Here is a 23,867-nt window from a genome sequence, read left to right on the forward strand (position 1 = left end):
ACGTCAGGGGCTGGGCACACAGGTGGGCCGGGGAGGCGGGGCTTAGATGGGCAGGAAGGCGGGGCTGAAAGTTCCTACTCCCGGGAGGCAGAGAACCAGGTAAAAAAAAAAAAAAAAAAAAAAAAAAAAGGAGATGGGACTGTTGCCTTTGGTGGACTAAGGTTCTGGGGTTTTCTTGGAGGGGAGAAGGAGGAGGAAGGAGAAACCATAACATTTATACACATTAGTCTTTAACCTACAAGTAAGGCCTCATGTAATAATGTAGAGCATTTTTGAACGTCCCCCAACTCCATAGCACCCAGGGTGGTTACCCACGCCTTGTTCCCTTATGATCCCAATTTCTTAGAAGATCGTTCCGGCCATACCCCAGTGCGGGGAACTGTTGGATGAGTAGCAGTTGATTTATCAGAATCTCCCTTTCTTCCGCTAACTGAACTCCGTGATGTAATCCTTCCTTCGGGTCTTACTCTTTCTGGTTATGAGGATCCAGATACTGAGAAGTCATGCTTAGGAAATACTATTTTATCCTCCTAGTACCATTTTCTCTAAGGACGTTGGACATCTCCATGGTAACAATCAGGAAGATGAAGGATGTACCCCAATATCCTCGACTCCTTTATTAACCGGTTATAAATCTTCCATCTATAGATTCATTTTTCAACCTAATTTTGACTCAAAATGAGAGCTAATTTTAGCGTGTTGTCTCCTTTGGGTGTCATGCTAATGACTACATCTCTTTTTTGAGTGTGTCCTGGGACACTTTGGGGGGAAATGAAGGTTACTTCCTTTTTCTACTCCAAAAAAGTTTTTGTTCAGACAAAGAACTGTGGATGTGTGCCCGTTGCCCCCAATCCATCTCTGTGCTAACACCCTATGTTTTCTAAATATTGAAAAAATATATTACATTTGTGTGTGCGGGTGTATGCGTGTGTGTGTGTGTGTGTGTGTGTGTGTGTGTGTGTGAAGTGTGGAGGTCAGAAGACAATTTGCAATTTCCGGTTTTCTCTTCTCCTCATTTGGGTCCAGGAAATCAAACTCAGGTCCTCAGGCTTGGCAGCAAGCCCCTATACCCACTGAGCCATCTTGCTGACCCAACATATTGGAGAATTCTCAATGCTCCTCCTTTTCCCAACTAAAGAAAGACCTTCTTCTGTATGTCCTCTGGTGATTTCTTTTTTTGTTTGTTTGTTTGTTTGTTTGTTTTGGTTTGGGGTTTGTTTGTTTTTTTTTCCGAGACAGGGTTTCTCTGTGTAGCCCTGGCTGTCCTGGAACTCACTCTGTAGACAAGACTGGCCTCGAACTCAGAAATCTGCCTGCCTCTGCCTCCCAAGTGCTGGGATTAAAGGCGTGCGCCACCACGGCCCGGCTGGTGATTTCTTTCTACACAGATATTACGCACAGTTTTCCAGTTTCTTTTGCTTGCTAATTTTAAAGAATAGGACTGTGGCCCTGGAGAGGTGGCCAAGGGGTTAAAAGCTTGTGGGGCTCTTGCAGAGGACCTGAGTTCAGTTCCCAAGTACCCACAACAGGTGGCTCACAATAGCCTGTCATTCTAGGTCCAAGGGATCAGACACCCTCTTTTGGCTTCTGTGGACATTACATACATGTGGTCAACACACACACACACACACACACACACGCATGCACACGTACACACACATACACACAAATAAATAAAAATAAACATGATAGGGGCTGGAGAGATGGCTCAGCGATTAAGAGCACTGACTGCTCTTCCAGAGGTCCTGAGTTCAATTCCCAGCAACCACATGGTGGCTCACAACCATCTGTAATGGGATCTGAGGCCCAATTCTGGTGTGTCTGAAGACAGCTACAGTGTGCTAATATGCATAAAATAAATAAATGTAAAAAAAATAAATAAGGCGGGCAGTGGTGGCGCAGGCCTTTAAACCCAGCACTTCGATTTCTGAGTTCATTAGGCTTACGTACAGAGACTGAGATGGATTATAGTTAGGTATGTGGACGACCCTAAAGCAGTCGCAGTGGAAAGTCTGCATGAAGCATGGATGCTTCCTTCCTATAGCCACCCAGATGGAGCCCCCTCCCCAGCCGGTGTACTCTCGTGCTTCTCCGTGACCCCAGAGCCATGTTCAATTAGGACAAAACTTTATACAAGTGACTGTATACAAATATATTTGGCTCTCAGGATAGTGTTGCACAACAGGAGACTATATTGAAGTCTCCTTGCAACTGATGGTATTGTCTTTATTCTCTCCATCTAATATTTTTAGATTTATCTTTTATGTACGTGAGTGTATGAGATTGTATGTACTATCTCTGTGCCTGATACCTACAGAGGTCAGAAGAGGGCATGGGATCCCCTGGAACTGGGATTATAGATAACTGTAAGCCACCATGTGGTGCTGGGGATTGAACCTGGGTCCCCTGGAAAACCAGCAAGCGCTCTTAACCACTGAGCCATCTCCCCATCTTCCTTTGTCTTGATTCTAAGCGGCCAGGACTTGTGCTGGCCTTTGGGACTTTAGAAGAGCCGATGTTACATGATGGCAGTACACGGTGATCATTCTAGTTCTTGGAAAGCTAGGAAAGAGAGGAGGTGCCGGGCAGTGGTGGCGCACACCTTTAATCCCAGCACTTGGGATGCAGAGGCAGGTGGATTTCTGAGTTCGAGGCCAGCCTGGTCTACAGAGTGAGTTCCAGGACAGCCAGGGCTACACAGAGAAACCCTGTCTTGGAAAAACCAATATATATATATTATATATATATGCATATATATATATATATATATATATATATATATATATATATATATATATATATATATATGCACCACAATGCCTGGCCAGTGATTTCTATTGAAGATTGGACCCTGGGCCTTGCCTGTGCCAGGCAAGCGCTCTCCCAACACTTCATTGTGCCCTGTGTTGGACTTTTATTCTGCCTTGCTGCATCTTAGGCTCTTAGGATTCTGTTCTTCCCATAGAAACCAAAAGGAGCCTTTTCAAATGTAGCTCGCATCACATCCATCTGCTCAAAAGCTTACAAGGGCTCCCAGCACACTTGGCACAAAACCCTAGCTTCTGAGCCAAGCATGACTGCTCAAGCCTGTACAGGAGATAGAGGAAAGAGGACCAGAAGTTCAAGACCAGTCTGGGATACACGAGACTCGTGTGTGTTAAGTGTTTGTGTGTGTGATTGTGTATGTGTGGTGTGTGATGTATGCATTGTGTATGTGTGATTGTATGTATGTGACCGTATGTGTGTGGTGTGTGTGTGTGACTGTATATGTTTGTGTGTGTGATTGTGTATGGTGTGTGTATGTTGTATGAGTGAGTTTTGTGTTATGTGTGTGATTGTGTGTTATGTATGTGTGATTATCCACGTGATTATATGTTGTGTGTTTTGTGTATGTGTGATTGTATATGTGTGGTGTGTGTGATTGTGTATGTGTGATTGTGTGTGTGTTATATGCATGTGTGGGGTATGTGTGTGCTGTATGCATGTGTGGTTTTGTATGTGTGTTTCTCTTCTTTCACCTGGGAATCTAATTCAGGTCATCATACAAGGAGACAAGTGCCTTTAACCTATTGAGCCAACTCACCAGGCTCAGATTCATACCTTAGACACTAAGCGAGTGCTGGCTCCAGCCTCACTTGACCCTGCCTCCCTCTGCTCTTCCAAGCACAATTTAGTCTTCTGCTGACTCTTGAACACTCTAAGCAAGTCCCTACAACAAGATCGCTGTTGTAACTATTTCCTCTGCTTGGAATTCTCTCCCCCCAGATTCTCGGATAACTTATTCCCTCATCACTTTCGACACCCCCAAGCTCCCTCACCTTGGTTGGCCCACCCTAACCGTTGCTCATCTTAGATGGCAGTTCCACCACGTGATCTCCTCTCCAGCGTCTCTTCCACACGCTGAGGTATACACTTGTCTGTGACCCATCTCAACCCCTGGAAATGTGAACTTCACTAAGCAGGGTCATTGTACTGTAGCTGGCTGTGTGTGCGACATTTCCGAGCTGGGCACAGTTCCAGTGCTTACCCAATGCTCACTGGGTGAGAGAGCTGAAAGGCTAAATAGATGGTGTCTTTGGGTGTCGTTGGGTTGGGGGTGAGGTCACCTGCAGAGCGAGGACATCAGCAGCTCTGTCTGTCAAAGAGGGGTGATAGCTTGGCGAGACGCTGCACTGGGTGACGAAAGATGCTTGCTGCCAAGCCTGATGATCTGAGTTTAAGTCCCAAGACCCCATAGAGTAAAAGAAAGAAGCAAGTCCTGAACGTTGCCTTCTGATCTCCACTTGCATGCGGGGACATGTGTTCACCTCCCCCCTCCCCACAAAATAAGTTAGTAATTTTTTTTTTTTTTTTTTTTTTTTTTTGGTTTTTCAAGACAGGGTTTCTCTGTGTAGCCTTGGCTGTCCTGGAACTCACTCTGTAGACCAGGCTGGCCTCGAACTCAGAAATCTGCTTGCCTCTGCCTCCCAAATGCTGGGATTAAAGGCGTGTGCCACCACCGCCCAGCAAGTTAGTAATTTAAAAAGAAAACATATTTACACACTGATGAACCTGAGCTGAAACACAAATGGTCTGGGGTTGCTGAGAGGTCCGTGGAGCCCTGATGGATGTCCTTGAGGGTGGCACTATGGGTCCACTCCTGGAATGACTCTGATATTCAGTGTGCTCCACACTGTATTACAGACCAAGATCCTAGCGAGGCATAGTGGCGAAGGCAAAAGCATTACTGTGAGTTTCAGACCAACCTGGGCTGCATAGTGAGTTTCAGGCTAGCCTGTGCTGCAATGTGAAACTGATCTCAAACAAACAGCCTTGTTTCTGATTTATTAGGTCTGAGGTGATAAACCCAAAGTCTTCATCTCCCAAATGCCCCTGGTTTGACGCTAGTGTGGACCTATGACTTTGCTTTACCGACCTTTACCTTACTGGGAGGCACCAGAGATCCTTGTATTTATTTGCCTTAGGAATTTTTTCCTAAGTATTTTAGTACACTTATTAAGCTGGGTGTGGTACATACCTTTAATCTCAGTACTCAGGAGGCTGAGGCAGGCAAATCTCTGTATCAGGCCAGCCTTGTCTATGTAATGAGTTTCAGGCCATCAGAGCTACCTAGTGAGATCCTGGCTGGTGGTGGTTTGAATAGGAATTCCCCCCCCCCCATATTTGTGTGTTTGAATGCTTGGCCATAAGGAGTGGCATTGTTTGGAGGTGTGGCCTTGTTGAGGGAAGCATGTCACTGAGGAGGCGGGCTTTGAGGTCTCCTATGCTCAAGCTATGCCCAGTGTGGCACACAGTCTCCTGTCTGCAGATGAAGGTGTAGAACTCTCAGCTCCTCCAGCATCATGTCTGCCTGCACACCTCATGCTCCCCCACCATGATGATAATGGACTGAGCCTCTGAAATCATAAGCCAGCCCCAATTAAATGTTTTCTCTTTATAAGAGTTGCCACAGTCGGGGTGTCTACAAAGCACAAGCTCATGCCACAGTGTGAGCGTGGAGATCAGAGGACAGTCTGGGAGAACGTTATCTTCCTCCACCACTTAGGCCCTGAGAATCAAACTCCCTTCCCTCTTGATCCACCTCACTGCCCCCCACCACTTTTTTTTAACTGTATCATACTCTCGGTGTGACCCACCTGCTGGTAATTTTAGCATAAACAGGCATGGTGTTTATTACCTGGTTACCTGGTATAAAACCAGTGCTTGAAAGGTGGAGGAGAGAGAGTCAGGAGCTCAGGATCATGTTTGGCTACACAGAGGTTCAAGGCCAGCCTGGGCTACACAAGACGCCCCTTCCCCCGAAAAAGGGGAGGAAATTAAAACAGTATTAGGTTTACACATGAGAAAGTAAGTACACGGGTCACAGTATGTGGCTCGTATCTTGAATTATATTATGCTATCAGAGAGTGCAAACCTGGGGCTGGCAATATGGCTCAGTGGTCAAAGGCACTTGCTGCCAAGTCAGAGGAATGAGTTGGAGGCCCAGAGCCCACGTGGTAGAAGAAGAAAAGCAATTCCTGAAAGTTGTCCTGTGCATGCACACACAGACACACAGACACACAGACACACAAAGAGAGACACACAGAGAGACACACATAATAAATAAATAAATCTTTAAAAGTCAATTCCCGGTAGCTATTGGGCAGCTCTAACCTTCTGTAACTCCGGTTCCAGGGGATTCTATGCCCTCTTCCCGTGGTAGGCAGGGCTGGAAATCTTTTCTGTGAAGAGCTGGAGAAGGGGCTGGGGAGACTCTTCTCACTCTGCAGAGCATTTACCTTAAAAGCTTGACAACCTGAGTTTGATCCCCAGAACCCATGTAAATGTGCTGGGCCGGCAAACTTGGTCTCCCAGCATCCCATGGGCAGAGAGGAGACAATGCATGAGGCTTGCCGGCCAGCATTCAGTCTAACCCAACTGATAGGATCCAGGTCAATGAAAGAGCCTATCACAAAAGAAAAGCAGATGGATACTGGCTGTCCTCCTGCCTCCAACCACCTGTGCTCACACATGCATACGTTAGTCCTTTTAAAGGGGCAAGCTGGATCGGTGAGGATGGCTCAGTGGATAAAGGTACTTACTGCCATTCTTGATGACTGGAGTTCAGTCCCTGAGCTCCACATGGTGGAAAGAGAGAACCCATTCCTGAGCATTGTACTCTAACCTGCCAACATACATATTCAAAGAAGTAATTAGTCTCTTGGGGGCGGGGTTGAGACAGGGCTTCTCTGTGTAGCCCTGGCTATCCTGGAACTTGTTCTGTAGACTGGACTGGCCTTGTAACTCTGCCTGCCTTTGCCTCCCCAATACCAGGATTAAAGGCGTTGTGCCACCACAGCCTGGCAGGAATTAGGTCTCTTAAACGGCCAGATTATGAACCAGCCAGTCCCTGATGGACCGCCCGGCAGCCTGAAAGCTGCTTAGCCCGTTTATAGGTAAAACAGCAGAGCTGGACTCCATTAAAGAGTTATTTATCATAAACACTGAACGAAGTTGGAGCTTTGTGACATTCTCACACATCACAAAATGTTCTCTCGGTCCCCCCACCCCCCAACAGTTTTAAACTGTAAAAGCCATGTTTAGCTCACAGGCCTTACCCAGCAGATTCGTCCCACAGGGGACGGTTGCCCGTCCCAGGCAGTAACTAAGGACACAGCAGATGACAAAGACTGAGAGACAGCTAAGGCAACTTCCAACCCTCACCGACCTTGCTCTCCCCTCTGCACAGGGGGCCTCCATCCTGAGCTAGAGTCTCCACACACACACACACACGTTGCAGACGACTACATATGTGTGGATGCAGCAACATGTTTCTTGTGTTTTGAAACTTTATAAATAGCATCACACGGTACATATGTTCCAGCACCTGGCTCCTTCCCCTCCACATTCTGTTAATACACGGACTTCAAGTCTAAAGTCTATTCATCTTGATGGCACACGCAGCCCTGTGTAGTGCTCTCTGGTTTTATTTCTGATAGTTCTTCCTTTGAGCAGCAATAGTCAGCAAGCTTTGTTCTTATGCTCCTTCCTTCTTTCCTTCCTTCCTTCCTTCAAGACAGGCATTTTCTCTGTAACTCTGGTTGTCCTAGAACTCACTCTGTAAACCAGGCTAGCCCCAAACTCAGAGATCTACCTTCCTCTGCCTCCTGAGTGCTGGAATTGAAGACGTGTGCCGCCACCGCCCAGATGCTTTGTCCTTCCTTCCTTCCTTTTTCTTTCTCTCTTTTATAAAGACATATTTATTTATTTTATGCATATGAATACACTGTCACTGTCTTCAAACACACCAGAAGAGGACCTCTGACCCCATCACAGATGGTTGTGAGCCACTATGCAGTTGCTGGGAATTGAACTCGGGACCTCTGGAAAAGCAGTCAGTGCTCTTAACCGCTGAGCCATCTCTCCAGCCCCTGTTCTTTCTTTAATAATAAAGTACTTCAGGTGGTGGCAGTGCAGACCTCTATTCCCAGCACTTGAGAGGCAGAACAGGTGGATCTCCTAGTTGGAGGCCAGCCTGGTCTACTGAGCTCCTGGGCAGGCAGGTTACATAGAAAAACCCTGTTTTGGGGGAGAAAAAGAAAGAAAGAAAAAGATTCTGTGTGTGTGCACGTGTGCGTGCGCGTGCGCGTGCGTGTGCGTGTGTGTGTGTGTGTGTGTGTGTGTGTATATATATAATATACATATATACACATATATGTATGTATATATATACATATACACACACACACACACACACACACACACACATATATATATATATATATATATATATATATATATATATATATATATATATATATATATTGCTTATGTGCAGGTACCTGCAGAGGCCAGAGGAGGGCGCCAGATCCCTAGCGCTGGATGTACAGGCAACTGTGCCCTATGTGGCTGCTCAGAACCTGCTTAGGATTCTTTGGAAAAGCAGCAACCACTATTCAGTGCCTTGAGATGGGTTTGGGCCCAGTGAGAAGCTCAGCCTGTTGCTAAGCCTGATGACCAGAATTAGATCCCCAGGAACCAGACGGCAGAGGAGAGAGTTGATGGATGTAGGTTGTCCTCTGACCACTGTGTGTGCCTGCTATGGCACTCGCTTGCTCACTCACACACACATACACCTACCTCTCATGCACACACACAAATAATATCTAATTTTTAAAATCTTAGAATGTTAAGGCAGTTCCTTAATTTTTTTTAAATAAATAAAAGATGAGGGAAGGAATAAATGAAAAGCTAGGTCTTCCCCTCCCCCTCCCCTTCTTTCCCCCCTCCCCCTTCCTGCTTTGACATCCTTCTCCTCCTCGATCTCACGATTGTTCTGTTGTGATTTTTTTTTTTTTTTTAGTGACCTACTGTAGTAAAAAATAAATATTAAAATCCCAGTTCAGAGTTTCCACTCCACCTTAAGTAGCTGAGTTCCCGGAAGAAAGACACACTGGCAGCCTTTGTATTTACAATACGCCCTAAACAGCATATCCTCCGTGCTGTTAGAATCTATTTTCCTATCGATAACCCCGAGTTATCACTTACTGTTTTCTATGTTCCAATTGGGCAGCCCTCAGGGCCACATTTTTTTGGTTTTGGTGGGGTTTTTTTTGTTTGTTTGTTTGTTTTATTTTTAATGGTTTAGCTAACCCATGGTGGCTTCTCCTTTTTCCTCTCCTGTGCATTCTTCTTCTAGTCCATGGCAGCTTCCTCCTGCTCCTCGTTGTGGTCCTCTTTCTCCCAAGCTGGTGAAACCTCAACCCCACCTCTGTCTCTTCTGCCCAGCTATTGGCATCTTTATTCACCAATCACAACTAACGAGGGTCACTCAGTGTCTTACCTGCTGACTCTCTTTGGGGTAAGGAGTCTAGCGTGGCCCCAAATTAGCATTAGAACACAAGCAGCATTAGGTCAACCCACTAAAACCTACCACACAAGCCCTTCTCCAATGCATAGAGAATTTACCAGGCTCTGAAAACTGAGGGCCTACCCCTAAACTACTGTAGCTACACATACACGCCACTCATTTCTCCCCAGTGCTAGAGACTGAAGCTATGGTCTCCTGCACGTGTGCTGAGCTAGCGTTTACAGATGAGGTTCGTGGCCAGCTCCAACCGCTCCGTGTGTTCATTCTTCTGTATGAACCAAGTCAGGGGCGAGTGTCAAGGGCCTGTCAATAAAGTGTTCCTGCTCCAGGTGTCAGGAGGATGCAACGCCGACAGAATTAAAGAAAAAAAAAAAAAAGGCTGTTCTGGTGAGGGGAGGGATAGCCCCAGGATCTGATGATGCCAAAAGACTCTCGTTGTAACTACAGAGTCACATGATCCATTTCAGCTTAGCCGTGCCCTTGGTGACCCAGCCCAATGGCGCACCATTGGCTAGCACCTCGGTTGCCCGCAGCGTGAATGGCCTCATTCATCCCCTGGAGACCTTCTCTTTCTGACTCCAGGATCACCTTCACGGTTGTTTTTGTCAGTGGGAATTTTGTGAACATTACCCGGGACAGGACATAAAAAGGTGCTTGTGGGCCGGGCGGTGGTGGCACACGCCTTTAATCTCAGCACTTGGGAGGCAGAGGCAGGCGGATTTCTGAGTTCGAGGCCAGCCTGGTCTACAGAGTGAGTTCCAGGACTAAACAGAGAAACCCTGTCTCGAAAAACCAAAAAAAAAAAAAAAAAAAAAAAAAAAAAAAAAGGTGCTTGTGTAATTGGGCTTGCCCTCACCCACCGCCATGAATGAGAGCCTGCCTAGGCTAGCCTGCTATGCGATAAAGAGGACGAGGAGCCGGGCCAAGGCCCTACAAGCGAGCCCAGCTGAGGCCGCACTAGGTCAGCCAGCAGGCAGTTTGTGCCTCGGATGTTTGAATGAACCAAAATCAACAGAGCTTCCCGGCCAACGGACAATCCACCCCAGGCACATTAGTCCAGCTGAGATCAGCCCAGTTCAGCTGGCCTCAAGCTGATCTCCACAGATTCGTGAATTAAAGGCAGCATCGTTGTAGTAACTGCTGCTGAGGTCTGCCATTGATCCTATGACATGGTGCTAGACCTTTTTAAAATATGTTTTTCCTGCCTTTTTAGCATCATGTTTTCCATTTATTAACAATAGGTTTTTTTCTTTTTCTTTTTAAGATTTATTTATTTAGCCGGGCAGTGGCGGCACACGCCTTTAATCCCAGCACTTGGGAGGCAGAGGCAGGTGGATTTCTTAGTTCGCGGCCAGCCTTGTCTACAGAGTGAGTTCCAGGACAGCCAGGGCTATACAGAGAAACCCTGTCTTGAAAAAACAAAAACAAAATAAAACAAAAAAAAGAGATTTATTTATTTTATGTGAGTACACTGTCGCTATCTTCAGACACACCAGAAGAGGGCATCTGATCGTATTACAGATGGTTGTGAGCCATCATATGGTTGCTGGGAATTAAACTCTGAACCTCTGGAAGAGCAGTCAGTGCTCTTAACTGCTGAGCCATCTCTCCAGCCCAGAAGGTCTTTTCTTACATAATATATTCTGGTTATGGTTTTCCCTCCCTCTATTCCTCCTTGTTTCTCCCCTCTTTCCCTCACACCTGGAGCTACTCCCCTTCTGTCTCTCTTTAGAAAACAAACAGGCTTCTAAGGGATTATGTCTCAGGGTTTTACTGCTGTGAACAGACACCATGACCAAGTCAACTCTTATAAAGGACAACATTTAATCGGGGCTGGCTTACAGGTTCAGAGGTTCAATCCATTATTAAGGCGGGAACATGGCAGCATCCAGGCAGGCATGGTGCAAGAGGAGCTGAGAGTTCTACATCTTCATCTGAAGGCTGCTGGGAGGAGACTGGCTTCCAGGAAGTTAGGATGAAGATCTTAAAGCCCATGCCCACAGTGACACACCTACTCCAACAGGACCACACCCACTCCAACAAGGCCACACCTCCTAATAGTGCCACTCCCTGGGTCAAGCTTATCCAAACCACCACAGATTATAATACGATAAAAAAACAAAAACTAACACACAGAAATTAGACAAAACAAAGAGAAGGAAAAGGCACAGGAAACAGACCCACTAGTTCACACACTCAGGAATCTCATAAAAACACTAAACTAGAAGCCATAATACACACGCAAGGACCTGGTACAGACCTGTACAGGCCTTGTGCACGCTGCTCCAGTCTCTGTGAGTTCGTATGAGCTTTGAACATGTTGACTCAGAGGGCCTTGTTTTGTGACCTCCGTCCCCCCTGGCTCTTACTCGCTTTCTGCCTCCTCTCTAGGATGCCCTGAGCCCAGAGGGGTGGGATTTGATGAAGACAGCCAGTGTCTGGCTGTTCCAAGGTCTCTCACTCTCTTCAGGCCTCTATATTGTCCCCAGTAGCAGCATGCTTTTCCGATGATGGCTGAGCAAGGTATTTGTTCTGAGTCTAGCAGAATGTCAGTTTAGGAATCGTTTTATTTTATTATTTTTAATTTAATTTTATTTTTTAGCAGTAGTATTTGGTTTTACCCTAGGCATCTAGGCCATCTGTTGTCTCAGGTTCCTGGTCACCCACGCAGTGTTGGGTGTAAGTTCTGTCTTATGGATCGAGCCTTAAGTCAAATCAGAGGTTGGGTGGTTACTCCCTCGGGCATTGTACCACTGTTGCACTAGGACATCTTGCAGGCAGGGCACCATCATTGTCAACCCGAGGGTTTGTGGCTGGGTTGGTGTTTTTATGTTTTTCTTTTGGTAGTGTGAAGAGTGCCTTCCTGTACCAAAGTCACTAGAATGTAGGGGTGACAACGGTTCTACATAGGCACCAGTTCAATGAGTTATATAGGTGTTGTCTTCAGCAATGGGGCCTTGCTGTCAGTCTGTGAAGAACAACCTACAGCCTTGGCAATGCTTGGGGATCCCTGTGGAACCCCTTCGGCCAACAACTCAATTCCATGTGGCCCAACCCTGGGACTGGAAGCTTCATCTGATAACAAGAGATGGCCAGGCCGGAGCTCAGTCTGCCCCCGTTATTTGATGTTTCGGTGAGATTGCCTTCATACACGTACATACTCTAGGATGCTTCTACGGTGTTAGATTTCCGCTGTAGAGAAATGTAATCCCACCCGTGGTTTCTACCCCACCTTCAACCATTTAGTTCCCAGATAAAAGACACACACAACCTTTATAATAAGCTTTAATCAGTACAAGAGCTGGGCAGACATCTATCCTCTGTGCTATTATGTGTGTTTCCCAGCCAATAATCTCTGTATATAATTTGCCATGTTTCGTCTGGACTGCTCTAAACTCCAATTAGCCAACCCACATGGCCATTATTTGCTGACTCACCTAACCTATGGCGGCTCTCTCCTCTTTCACCTTCTTCTTCCTGTCTCCTCTGACCCCCAAAGCCAGGAATCCTAAACCCCACCTATGCCTCTTCTGCCCAGCTATTGGCTGTCAGCATCTTTATTCACCAATCAGAAAAAACTTGGGGCAAGATCACTTGGGTCTACCTGCCGACTCTTTGGGGCAACCAAGTCTTGGGGACCAGCATTTAGTATTACAATACCCAGCCACAGACCAAGCCCCAACAGATTTCCTTACTACCCTTCAAATGGCCCTAATTTTAGCTGTCTTTCTGTGTATTTTCCCCCCTTCCCTCCCCCTCATCCAGCCCCTTACTCTATATCTAAACTCTGTGTTTCTATGAATTGTAGCCTGACTATCGTGGACTTAACAGATAACATCCACTTACAAGCAAAGGCATACAGTATTTCTCTTTCTGGTTCTAGGATACCTCTCTCATGATGGTTTTTTTTTTTTTTCTAGTGTCAACCATTTACCTTCAATCTCATAATTTCATTTATTTAACATCTGAGTAATAATACCCCATATACTGCATTTAAAAAAAAAAAAAAAAAAAAATCTGTTCTTGGGGCTGGAGAGATGGCTCAGTGGTTAAGAACACTGGCTGCTCTTCCAGAGGTCCTGAGTTCAATTCCCAGCAACCACATGGTGGCTCACAACCATCTGTAATGGGATCCGATGCCCTCTTCTGGTATGTCTGAAGAGCTATAGTGTATTCATATGTATAAAATAAATAAATCTTAAAAAAAAAAAAAAAAAAAAAAAACATTCTTCCATTGAAAGTCATCCGGGATGTTTCTGATTTCTGACTCTTATGAAGACAGCAGCTATAGACATGGATAAGCACGAGTCTCTGAGGTAGAATGGAGTGTCCTTTGGGTATATGCCCAGTGAATCTTGGGAAAGATCAATTCCTGTCTTTCTGAGGAACCACCACACTGACTTCCATGGTGGTTGTTTGCATTCCCACGGGCAATGAAGCGGGTTCCCCTTGCTCGACATCCTCGCCAGTATGAGCTGTCGCTTGCGAAATAGATCTGACATTCTGACAGGTGAAAGATGAAATCTCACAACACGGTTTCAATTTCCACTTACCCGAGGGCTAAGGATGTTGAACATTCATGTTAGGTGTTTCCCAGCGTTGTGAGATTCCTCATTTGAGAATTCTCTATTGAGATCTGTACCTCATTTTTTTGGTGGGCTATTTTCTTGATATTTGATAGTTTGTTGGGTGATTTACATATTCTGGATATTAGCCCTCTATCCAATGTGTAGTTGGTATATTTTCCCATTCTGTAGGGTGCTGTTTTGTCTGAATGACAGTGTCCTTTGCCATACAGAAGCTTCTCAGTTTCATGGGGTCCCATTTACGAATTGTTGGTCTTAGTGCCCATGCTAATGGTGTTCTGTTCAGAAAATCTTTTCCTGACAAGTGCCAATAAGTTAAGGGCTATTCCCAATTTTCTCTTCTATGAAGTTGAGTGTACTTTATTCTATGTTGAGATCTTTGATCCATTTGGAGTTTTGTGCACAGTGATAAATGTGGATCTATTTGGATTCTTCTACATGGAGCTGTCTGGTTTGACCAGCACCGTTTGTTAAAGATGCTGGCTTTTTTTTCCAGTGTGTTTCTGGCTTTTTCCTATCAGGCATCCATAGGTGTGTGGCGTTATGTTTTATTCTTCAGTTTGATTCTACTGATCAACATGTCTGTTTTTGTGCTAATATATCCTTGTAGCTCGACAGTACATCTTGAAATCGAAATCGGGAATGGTGATATCTCCTGCAGTTCTTTTATTATTCAGGATTGATTCAGATATCCCAGCCTTTTTTTTTTTTTTTTTCATTTTCATATAAAGCTGAAAATTGTCCTTTCAAGATCTGTGAAGAAGTGTGTTGGAATTTTGATAGGGATTACATTAACCCTGTAGATTGCTTTTGATAAGATGTCTTTTTTTTTTTCTTTTTTTACTTTCCATATTCTGATTATTCTTCGATTCTTTCTTGGACATCATAAAGTTCTTACCATACAAGTCTTTCACATGCTTAGTTAGAGTTGCCCCAACATATTTTATACTTTTTGAGGGTATTGAGATAGGCGCTGTTTCCTTGATTTCTTTCTCAGCTCCTTGTGTGTAGGAAGGCTACTGATTTTTGTGTGTTAATTTTGTATCCAGCTGAACCTCTGAACCTGCAAGCCAGCCCCAATTAAATGTTGTCCTTCTAAGAATTGCTTTGGTCACGGTATCTGCTCTCAGCAGTAAAACCCTAACTAAGACAACATCTAAAACAACCTTCATTGTGTCTTGTAAGTTTGAGTAATGTTGTGTATTCACCTCCATTCAATTCTAGAAAGCATTTGCCTTCTTTCTTTGTCTTGACCCACTTTTCATTCAGTAGAGAGCTGTTCCGTTCTCATGAGTTCGTTAACTCTCTGTTGTTCCTGCTGTTGCTGATATCTGGCTTTCATCCATGATGGTCCGATAAGGTGCATGGTATTATTTCAATTTTTCTTTGTATCTGTTGGGACTTGCTTTGCGTCTGAGTATGAGATCAGTTTTGGAGAAAGCTCCACACGTTGCTAAGAAAAAGGGTCTATGGTTTTGCACTTGGGTGAAATGTGAAAATAAGTGTGTTTCTATCTATTTGGCTTGTGACTGTCAGACAGCCCCAGCATTTCTCTGCTTAGGTTCTGTCTGGATGACCTGTCTGGTGGCAAGAGCGGGGTACTGAAGTCTCCCACTCTCACCATGTGAGGGTCAGTATGTGATTTAAGCTATAATAGGGGTTGCTTTTATGAATGTGTGGGCTCTTTGTGTATTTTTTATCCCTTTGATGAATATGTAGCATCCATCTCTATCTCTTCTGGTTAGTTTGAAGTCTGTTTTCATCAGGTATTAAAATGGCTCCACCAGCTTGCTGTTTAGATCCACTTGCTTGGGTTCTTTTCCCATCCTTTTGTTTTGTTTCTTTTGTTTGTTTGTTTGTTTGTTTTGGTTTTTTTTTTTCGAGACAGGGTTTATCTGTGTAGTCCTGGCTGTCCTGGAACTCACTCTGTAGACCAGGCTGGCCTCGAACTCAGAAATCTGCCTGCCTCTGCCTCCCAAGTGCTGGGATTAAAGGCATACGCCACCACTGCCCGGCGTTTTGTTTCTTTATATTGAGGAATTGAGACATTTTGGGATATTGCCTTAGTCAGTGTTTTACTGCTGTGAAAAGACACCATGACCATTTCTTATCAAAGAAAGAATTTAATTGGGAGCTTGTGTACATTCAGTGGTCCAGCCCGTTATCATCATGGCAGGAAGCATCGGGGACACACGGACCAACATGGCGCAGGAGAGGTAACTGAGAGTTCTGAATCTGGGAAGCTGGCAGCAGAGAGAGAGAGAGACACTGGGTGTGGCTTAAGCATTTGAAACTCGAAAGCTGCCCCCCCCCCCCCGCCCCCAGTAATACACTTCCTATTCCTGGTCAAGAATCACCACTCCCTAGCATTCAAACATACGAGCCTATGGGATGATACCTACTCAAACCACCACAGATATCAATAAGCAGTGTTTGTTGATTCCTGTTACTTTGTTGTTGTGATGGTGGTGGTGGAATGTGTGTGAGTGTGTGTGTGTGTGTGTGTGCATGTGTGTGTGTGTGTGTATGGTGTTGTGTGTGGTGTGCTTTATCCTTTCAGCTGTGAGCCTGGCTACAAAATAACATGAGGTGAATACAGCAGGAAATGTCATTCAACCCTCTCACGCGGGAGTTTAAAACAGAGTTGGGGGCTGCTCTGTGAAACCCTCAGGGGTCTCCATGTCTTTCCTCTGTTGTATGTATGTATAGAAGCAGGGGTCTGTGATGACGCAAGTGTCCCTAGCAGGCCCGTAAGCACATCGGAGCCGTCTGGATGACAATAGAGGGACAATGGAGGTCTGGTCTTTAATACAGATGGTCAGCTTGGTTTCTGCTCTTCTCAGCCCTTTCTTACAAAGTGACAGCATCAAGCCAGGCACAGTGGCTCCACACCTGTCACTGGAAGTAGGATGAGGAGTTCAAAGTCATAATGGACTCATGGCAAGCCCAGGCTACATGAGGTATCAAAACCCAAACAAGACGGCCAAAGGTCTGAGTTGGATTCCTAGGACCCTCAAAAAGGTGGGAGGAGAAAGCCTACTCCCAAAAGTTGTCCTCTGACTGCCACAAACACACCGTGACATATACACACCCACATACATGACACTCGCACACACACAAAATGAATAAAACATCATTAAAAAAAAAAAATGTTGGTAGTAACCCAGCTACCAATTTCCAGGTTGGGCGGTGGTGCATGCCTTTAATCCAAGCAGAGGCAGGCAAAACTCTAAGTTTGAGGCCAGAGTGGACTACAGAGTGAGTTCCAGGACAGCAAGGGCTATACCGAGAAACCCTGTTTGGTAGCATAGCCATCAGCTGCAAGAGATACTTGGAAATCTCAACTTTATTTTGGTGACTGTGCAGATACATCATTGCTATGTCTGTGGAAGGCGCAGTCTCTCAGGTAGTGAGTGAAGGTCCTACCTGACGTCATAGACCTCCACCTTCAAGGAAAATGGGTCCCAAGTGGAACAAACTCCGTATTCCTTGTTAAGAGGGCTCCTTGGTGGTGGAATAAGGCTTAAACATTTGTCTATGGTGGTTATGGTGATACTGTGGCTAGGGGTGCCCATGTACCCCAGTTCTGAGCACTAAACAGTGAGAGGAAGACTGCTGAAGGTTCTCGCAGAGGTTTAACTTCCTGTGGAAGAAATGAACACAGAGGAGAGCTTCCGGGACGCTCCTGATTGGCCCGCTGGTGAGGGGCAAGTTGGCAGTCAGCCGGTGACCCCAGAAAGGAAGCTGACGTGGGACCCTGACACCGCAGAGGAGATCTGAAAGACCCGGAAGAAAGAGCCAAGTGGAGGAAAGACATCTGGGAAAGAAAAGATCATAGACGTGGGGAGGAATGTGTAGAACCGCCCCTGGGGCGATGCACGGAGGCTGACGTCATCCAGGACTGTGTGCACAGCCCTGTGGTTTATTGTCTGCATTCGCTCATCCCCAGTGGGGACTGGTTTCCCTGCTTGTCAGCTGACTCACTGTCGAAGCATGACAGGCTGGTTCTCTTTCTGTGTTGGAGAGAATCAGACTGTTGTTTTGGGAAAATCTGGTCTCTTGAGCAAGAGTTTGGCCTGGAAGAACAAAAGAAGAAGGGAAGTCCCTAGCTTCCCTACAGTATCTGGGATTTCTCTCCTGCTGGGAAAATGGAGAGGTAGCAGGTTGTGCCCCCTTCGAGAGTATTCCCCCCCCCCCACACACACACACTCTGCTGGCTGGGTTGGATGCTGGCTACTTGGCTGAGAAGTAAGCTCAAAGCCTCAGCCTTTAGTCAGCCTGTAAGAAGCGAGACCACAGGGCTGGTAAGAGAGCATTTGCTCCTCACAACTGCCTGTAACTCCAGTTCCTCAGGATGCAACTGGCGCCCTCTTGTGGCTGCTGTGGGCACTGCATGCACCTGGCGCTCCTACATGCAGGCAGGCAAACACTCAACCACGTAAAATTTGAAAGAAGAAAAAAAAAAAAAAAAAAAAAAAAAAGACACTGCCAGTTCTCTGCTGATACCAAGCAGGGTATCGAGAAAAGCCGGCAGCCATGGCACAAGAAGACTCAGGCAGCTCTTAAAACGGGCCAGAAGAAGAGAGCTGACGTCTCTGGGCAGGAGCTACTGTGAGAAAGAGAGATGACAGAGGGGGGGAGGAGGGAGGGGAGTGGGGAGGGGGGGAGAGGGAGAGGGGGAGGGGGAGGGGGAGAGGGGAAGGGGAGAGGGGGAGGGGGGAGGGGGAGAGGGGGAGGGGAGGGGGAGGGGAGGGGGGAGGGGGAGAGGGGGAGGGGAGGGGGAGGGGGAGAGGGAGAGGGAGAGAGGGAGATAGACAGAGACAGACAGACAGACAGACAGACAGACAGAGACAGACAGAGAGAGACAGGGAGTGGGGAGAATGAGCCTGGCATAGATTTTTGAAACCTCAAAACCGCTGGACGGTGGCACACGCCTTTAATCCCAGCACTTGAGAGGCAGAGGCAGGTGGATCTCTGAGTTCGAGGCCAGCTTGGTCTACAGAGTGAGTTCCAGGATAGCCAGGGCTACACAGTAAAACCCATTGTCTCAAAAAACTGTTAGGTAAGTAGGTAGATAGATAGATAGATAGATAGATAGATAGATAGATAGATTTATTTTAAAAACAACTCAGTAACTTGTATATGTTTGTCTTCCTGGTGTATAACATTAGGGTAATTCCATAGAGACTGATAGCTATAGGTCAGTCAATTGTGGATATAACAGTTAAAGGGGGGAAATAGCCAAATATATCTCAAAGTAAATGGGCAAGATGGCTCAGTGGGTAAAGAGCTTGCAATGCAAGCCTGGGGCCTGGATTTTATCCCCAGAACTCACATAAAGGGTGGGAGAAGAAGACCCGTCTACAAAGTCTTCCTCTGACCTCCTCATGCGTGCTGTGATATGAGAAACACACACACATGCATACGTGATACAGACAGACAGATGATTGATTGATAGATAGATAACATGATACAGACAGACAGATGATAGATAGATAGATAGATAGATAGATAGACAGACAGATAATAGATTTTTAAACTTTATTTTGAGACAGGGTTTCTCTGTGCAGCCCTGCCTGTCCTAGAACTCACTCTGTAGACCTGACTGGCCTCAAATTCAGAGATCCTCCTGCCTCTGCCTTCCAAGTATGCACCACCACCACCTGACTAGATACTTTTTAAAATGTACTCTTAGGCCAGGTATAATGGCACATTCCTTTATCACAGCACTTACAAGATTAGATCTCTGTGACTTTAAGACCAGCCTGATCTATATAGCCAGCTTCAGGCCAGCGGGATCTGTATAGTGAGCTTCAGGACACCGGAGCTATATAATGAGACCCTGCCTCAAAAAACAAACAAACAAAAGCCAAACAGATAAATAAAGCAGTTTCAGGCCAACTGTGATGGCCAACATCTCTAATCCCAGCACTCAGGAAGCAGAGCCAGGTAAAGTCTGCATAGTTTGCATAGAGGTCTGATGCCCTCTTGTGGAATCCTTGGGTACTGCACACACACAGAGGCACATACACACACATACATATATACACACATGCACACACTTTCACATACACATACACACATGCTTACACACACATATTGAATATTGAAAAATGTGAGGAAAAAAATAAAATGTAAGGGTTGTAATGTCCACACCCTCCTCCATTATCAGGCAGAAAGTGTCTTGGCAGAGTGCCCAGTGGATTTCCGCCTGTGTCTCATCTCCTGGAACTATGTCCATGGACGTCATCGCTTTGAGGCAATGTCTGGGAAGGCAAATGTTTTCCCTGGATCTGGGCCTCTTGCCATCCTGAACACAGGCAGACTCCCTTAGCAAAGCGGGAAATGGGCAGGGGAAAGACTAACCCGCGTCTCTGTGCACAAAGCCTAGCAAATGTCGCTAACACGCAGAGTAAACAGGAGCCCCCCATTGCCGTAAAGACAGAAGGGCCCTCAGCTGGTCGGTGCTCCCCAGAAGATCCCTGAGATAGTTGGTGCTCCCTGTGTGCACAACCCTCTGAGTCTCCCAAACATATTTGCACATTTAATCCTCCAGGCGACTCTGCAAGGTCTTCTATTAATGGGTTTTTTTCCCACGATCATTCTTCTTTTCATTTCGTGCCAACACGTGTATACACATGTGCCACGCAGTCTTGCAGAGATTGTCAGAGGGCAGTTTCCAAGTCTGTTCTTCCCCTTCTGCCCTGTGGGTCCCAGGCGTCAGACTGAGTCAAGAATACTGTAGTATGTTTCTGCAGAGATGAGATTTATTTTGACAACCATGTAACACTCTCATTGTGCAACTGTGTCACAATTCCTTCCTCCTTTTATATCTTTTCTTTGTTTCCTTTTTTAAATTTTTAAAAATTTATTTTATGTCTGAGTCCACTGTCACTACCTGCAGACACACCAGAAGACGGCATCAGATCCCATTACAGATGGTTGTGAGCCACCGTGTGGTTGCTGGGAATTGAACTCAGGACCTCCCTCCTGCCCCCTACACGCCAGAGCACTGGATTTACAGCTGCGCACCATGACACAGGGGTTTTATGTGACGCAGGGGCTGAGAACTAGGACTTCACCCATGCAAGGCAAATGCCGTATCCAATGAGCCGGGGCCCCAGCCACTCCCCAGTTGTCTGGTTACTAACTGAGCATTACTACGGTCACATCATGTTTTTCTAACACTTCTGTAAGTTCCACTGACTATGTAAGGTCTAACTCCTCCTACAAAGTGGTGGTAGGTGGTAGGGTGGGAGCGGCAGCTGTCAGTTATCAACGTCAGGAAGAGATAGACCAATGGAGACATAGCCCTCAGTCCCGGCAAGGCGGGACTTAGGGAAAGCCAGGACGCATCAATTCACTGTGGATTTCTCTTTGCCGTGATGGTGTGTGTTTCTTTGGGCAGTTTGGCAAACGTGGGTTTGGATCATGAACACTCAACTAAGAGGAATTCCCTGCACATCAGCAAAAACCCCTCTCCCCCACAGGAGAATAGAAACCCCTTCTCCCCTCCCCAGTCTATGGCCCATCATGTGGAGCTGGCTTCTGAAGAGCATGCTGGGATTGTCACTATGGGACTTCTGAAGCCAGGCATAGAAAAGATGGGACAAATCCATCTCTCACGGCTTGCCATTAGCCTGTGGAGAGTGTCAGGTGTCTTCCTCTAGGGTTCTCCATCATATTCTTTTGAAACAGGTTCTCTTACTGAACCCAAAACTCTTGTTTTGCCTAGGCCAGTAAACTCCAGGATCTGACTGTCTCCATCCCCTGCTCCCCACCCCCTACCCCCATTCCCTAACCCCAGAAACACAGGCGACTGCAGGGGGTTTACAGTGGACCCTGAACTCAGGTCTTCTGCAAAGCCCTTTACCCACAGGAATCATCCAGGCCACCTCCGTACCCCAAACCCCATCATCTTTGGTCAGCTAAAGATGCTACATCTCCTTCCCTTTCCACTCTGCTTCCAAGGGGGATGGAGATGAGAGCCTGGTACTTCCTGCAGTGGGCAAGAACTGAATCCCTGTGGGGTTGCTTGTCTCCACAGGAGGCACTGGCATGAAACATCAGAGCTGGTATGGGTTGACATCCAAGATGGGCACAGTGCTATCAGGAGTCTTCTCCATCATGGCTACCCACATGCACCTCATCTTTGAAAGGAAGCATCTTGGGAATGGTAACTGCACGGAGAACTTCCAGACTCATGGCATCAACATACTGGGGCACTTTTTCATCTGCTGGAGCTTCAGAATCATCCTCTTCCTGTCCATCTTCACCATGATAGCCAGCTGCTTCCTCCTGTATTCCGTGTACGCCCAGATCTACGAGGGTCTCATGAGCTACACCATCTGGATCATCATGTATGAGTCCACCAACCTGGCCGTCCAGACCCTCACCGACGAGTTCAGCGTGGCCCTGGTCAGAGCCATGCGATGGTTTGGCTGGGTGTCCCGTGCTTCCTTACACTGCTTCTGGCTATATTTCGTCATCACCCACGCCCAAGTCATCTACCAGAGTAAAAAACAGGGCAACATACTCACCTACCACAGGCGTATCTCTTTGGGAAGTGGAGACTCTCCACGGCGGAAATCAAAAATTATACACTTTATCCAGCACTACAGTGGATAGTGGTAGCCATTTTCCATCCCTGAAGATTCTCAGGGTAGTCCTAGTCCCCTGAAATACATCTTTCCTTTTGGGGGGAGGATTGCTTTTGATAAGCTATTATTCTCTTTAGCCTCCACCCCTTGCTATGTCTTCTGTTATAGACCTGATACATGAAACAATAAAAAGAAAAAAGAAAACATTCCTTAGTTTCTCTCTCGAGTTTCACCACCAACACACATATGTAGTTTGACAAGAAATAGCCAAATAGGGTCTCTGCAGTGAAGAGCACTTGCTGCCTGGGTTTGGGTCGCAGCACCCACAGAGCAGCTTACAACTGTCTGTAACTCTAGTTCTAGGGGGAATCCAGTGCCCTCTTGTGGACTACACGGGCACTGCACACATACAGTGAAGACACATACATACAGGCATGCAGTCACTGTCTTAGTCATTGTTGCTTTTGTTCTATTGCTGTGAAGAGACACCATGACCAAAGCAACACTTACCAAAAAAAATTGCATTTAATTGAAGGGTTTGCTTACACTTATAGAGGTTTAGTCCACTCTCATCATGGCAGGGAGTATGGAGACACCCAGAGTACTGGACATACAGCTGGGAGCGTTACATCCTAATCCAACGGCAGCAGGAAGAGAGAGAAGCTGGGCTTGGCATAGGCTTTAGACATCACAAAGCCACACCCCCTAATCCTTCTAATCCTTTCAAACAGTTCCACTTCCTGGTAACTAAACATTCAAATATATGAGCCTATAGGGGCCATTCTTTTTTTTTTAATGATTTATTTAGTTTATTTATATGAGCACACTGTAGCTATTTTCAGACACACCAGAAGAGGCCATCTGATCCCATTGCAGGTGGTCATGAGCCACCATGTGGTTGCTGGGAATTGAACTCAGGACCTCTGGAAGAACAGTCAGTGCTCTTAACCGCTGAGCCATCTCTCCGGCCCTATAGGGGCCATTCTTATTCCACCACCACACACATATAAAAGGAAATAAATCTTTAAAAAAAAAAAGTGTTCAGCCAGGGGAGGGGGTGTGGCCTTTAATCCCAGCACACAATAGGCAGAGGCAAGCAGATCCTCGAGTTCAAACCAGCCTGGTCTAAAGAGCAAATTCTAGCACAGCCAGGGCTATACAAAGAATCTGTTTCTTGAAAAACAAAAACAAAAAGTATCAAAGGTTCTTAACTAATCAAAAGGAATCTGTTAAAGTTGTGACTATGGCTATTGCTAGGCTATAAATATGAATGACGGTTCAGTGGCTAAAGGCCTGAATCCAGTCCTACATGGTGCAAAGAGAGAACAGTTC

The 23,867-nt window shown here is 46.1% G+C and overlaps 1 protein-coding gene across 2 annotated transcripts; it reads left to right on the top strand.

Moving 5' to 3' along the window:
- Window positions 1-20: 20 nt before the first annotated feature.
- LOC117701869 (transmembrane protein 217-like) lies at window positions 21-22,715 on the top strand. 2 transcript variants are annotated; one of them, XM_076706313.1, is made up of 2 exons: window positions 21-99; window positions 21,983-22,715. In XM_076706313.1, exon 2 carries the CDS (start codon window positions 21,994-21,996, stop codon window positions 22,561-22,563), a length of 570 nt encoding a protein of 189 aa, XP_076562428.1. In that variant the 5' UTR covers window positions 21-99; window positions 21,983-21,993; the 3' UTR covers window positions 22,564-22,715. The 2 variants fall into 2 exon arrangements, with proteins under 2 accessions (XP_076562428.1, XP_076562427.1); XM_076706312.1 differs by lacking the exon at window positions 21-99 and adding an exon at window positions 3,766-3,905.
- The last annotated feature ends 1,152 nt before the right edge of the window (window positions 22,716-23,867 follow it).

This window comes from Arvicanthis niloticus, unplaced genomic scaffold, assembly GCF_011762505.2.
Source record: "Arvicanthis niloticus isolate mArvNil1 unplaced genomic scaffold, mArvNil1.pat.X pat_scaffold_288_arrow_ctg1, whole genome shotgun sequence".
In the NCBI taxonomy this organism is placed as follows: Eukaryota; Metazoa; Chordata; class Mammalia; order Rodentia; family Muridae; genus Arvicanthis; species Arvicanthis niloticus.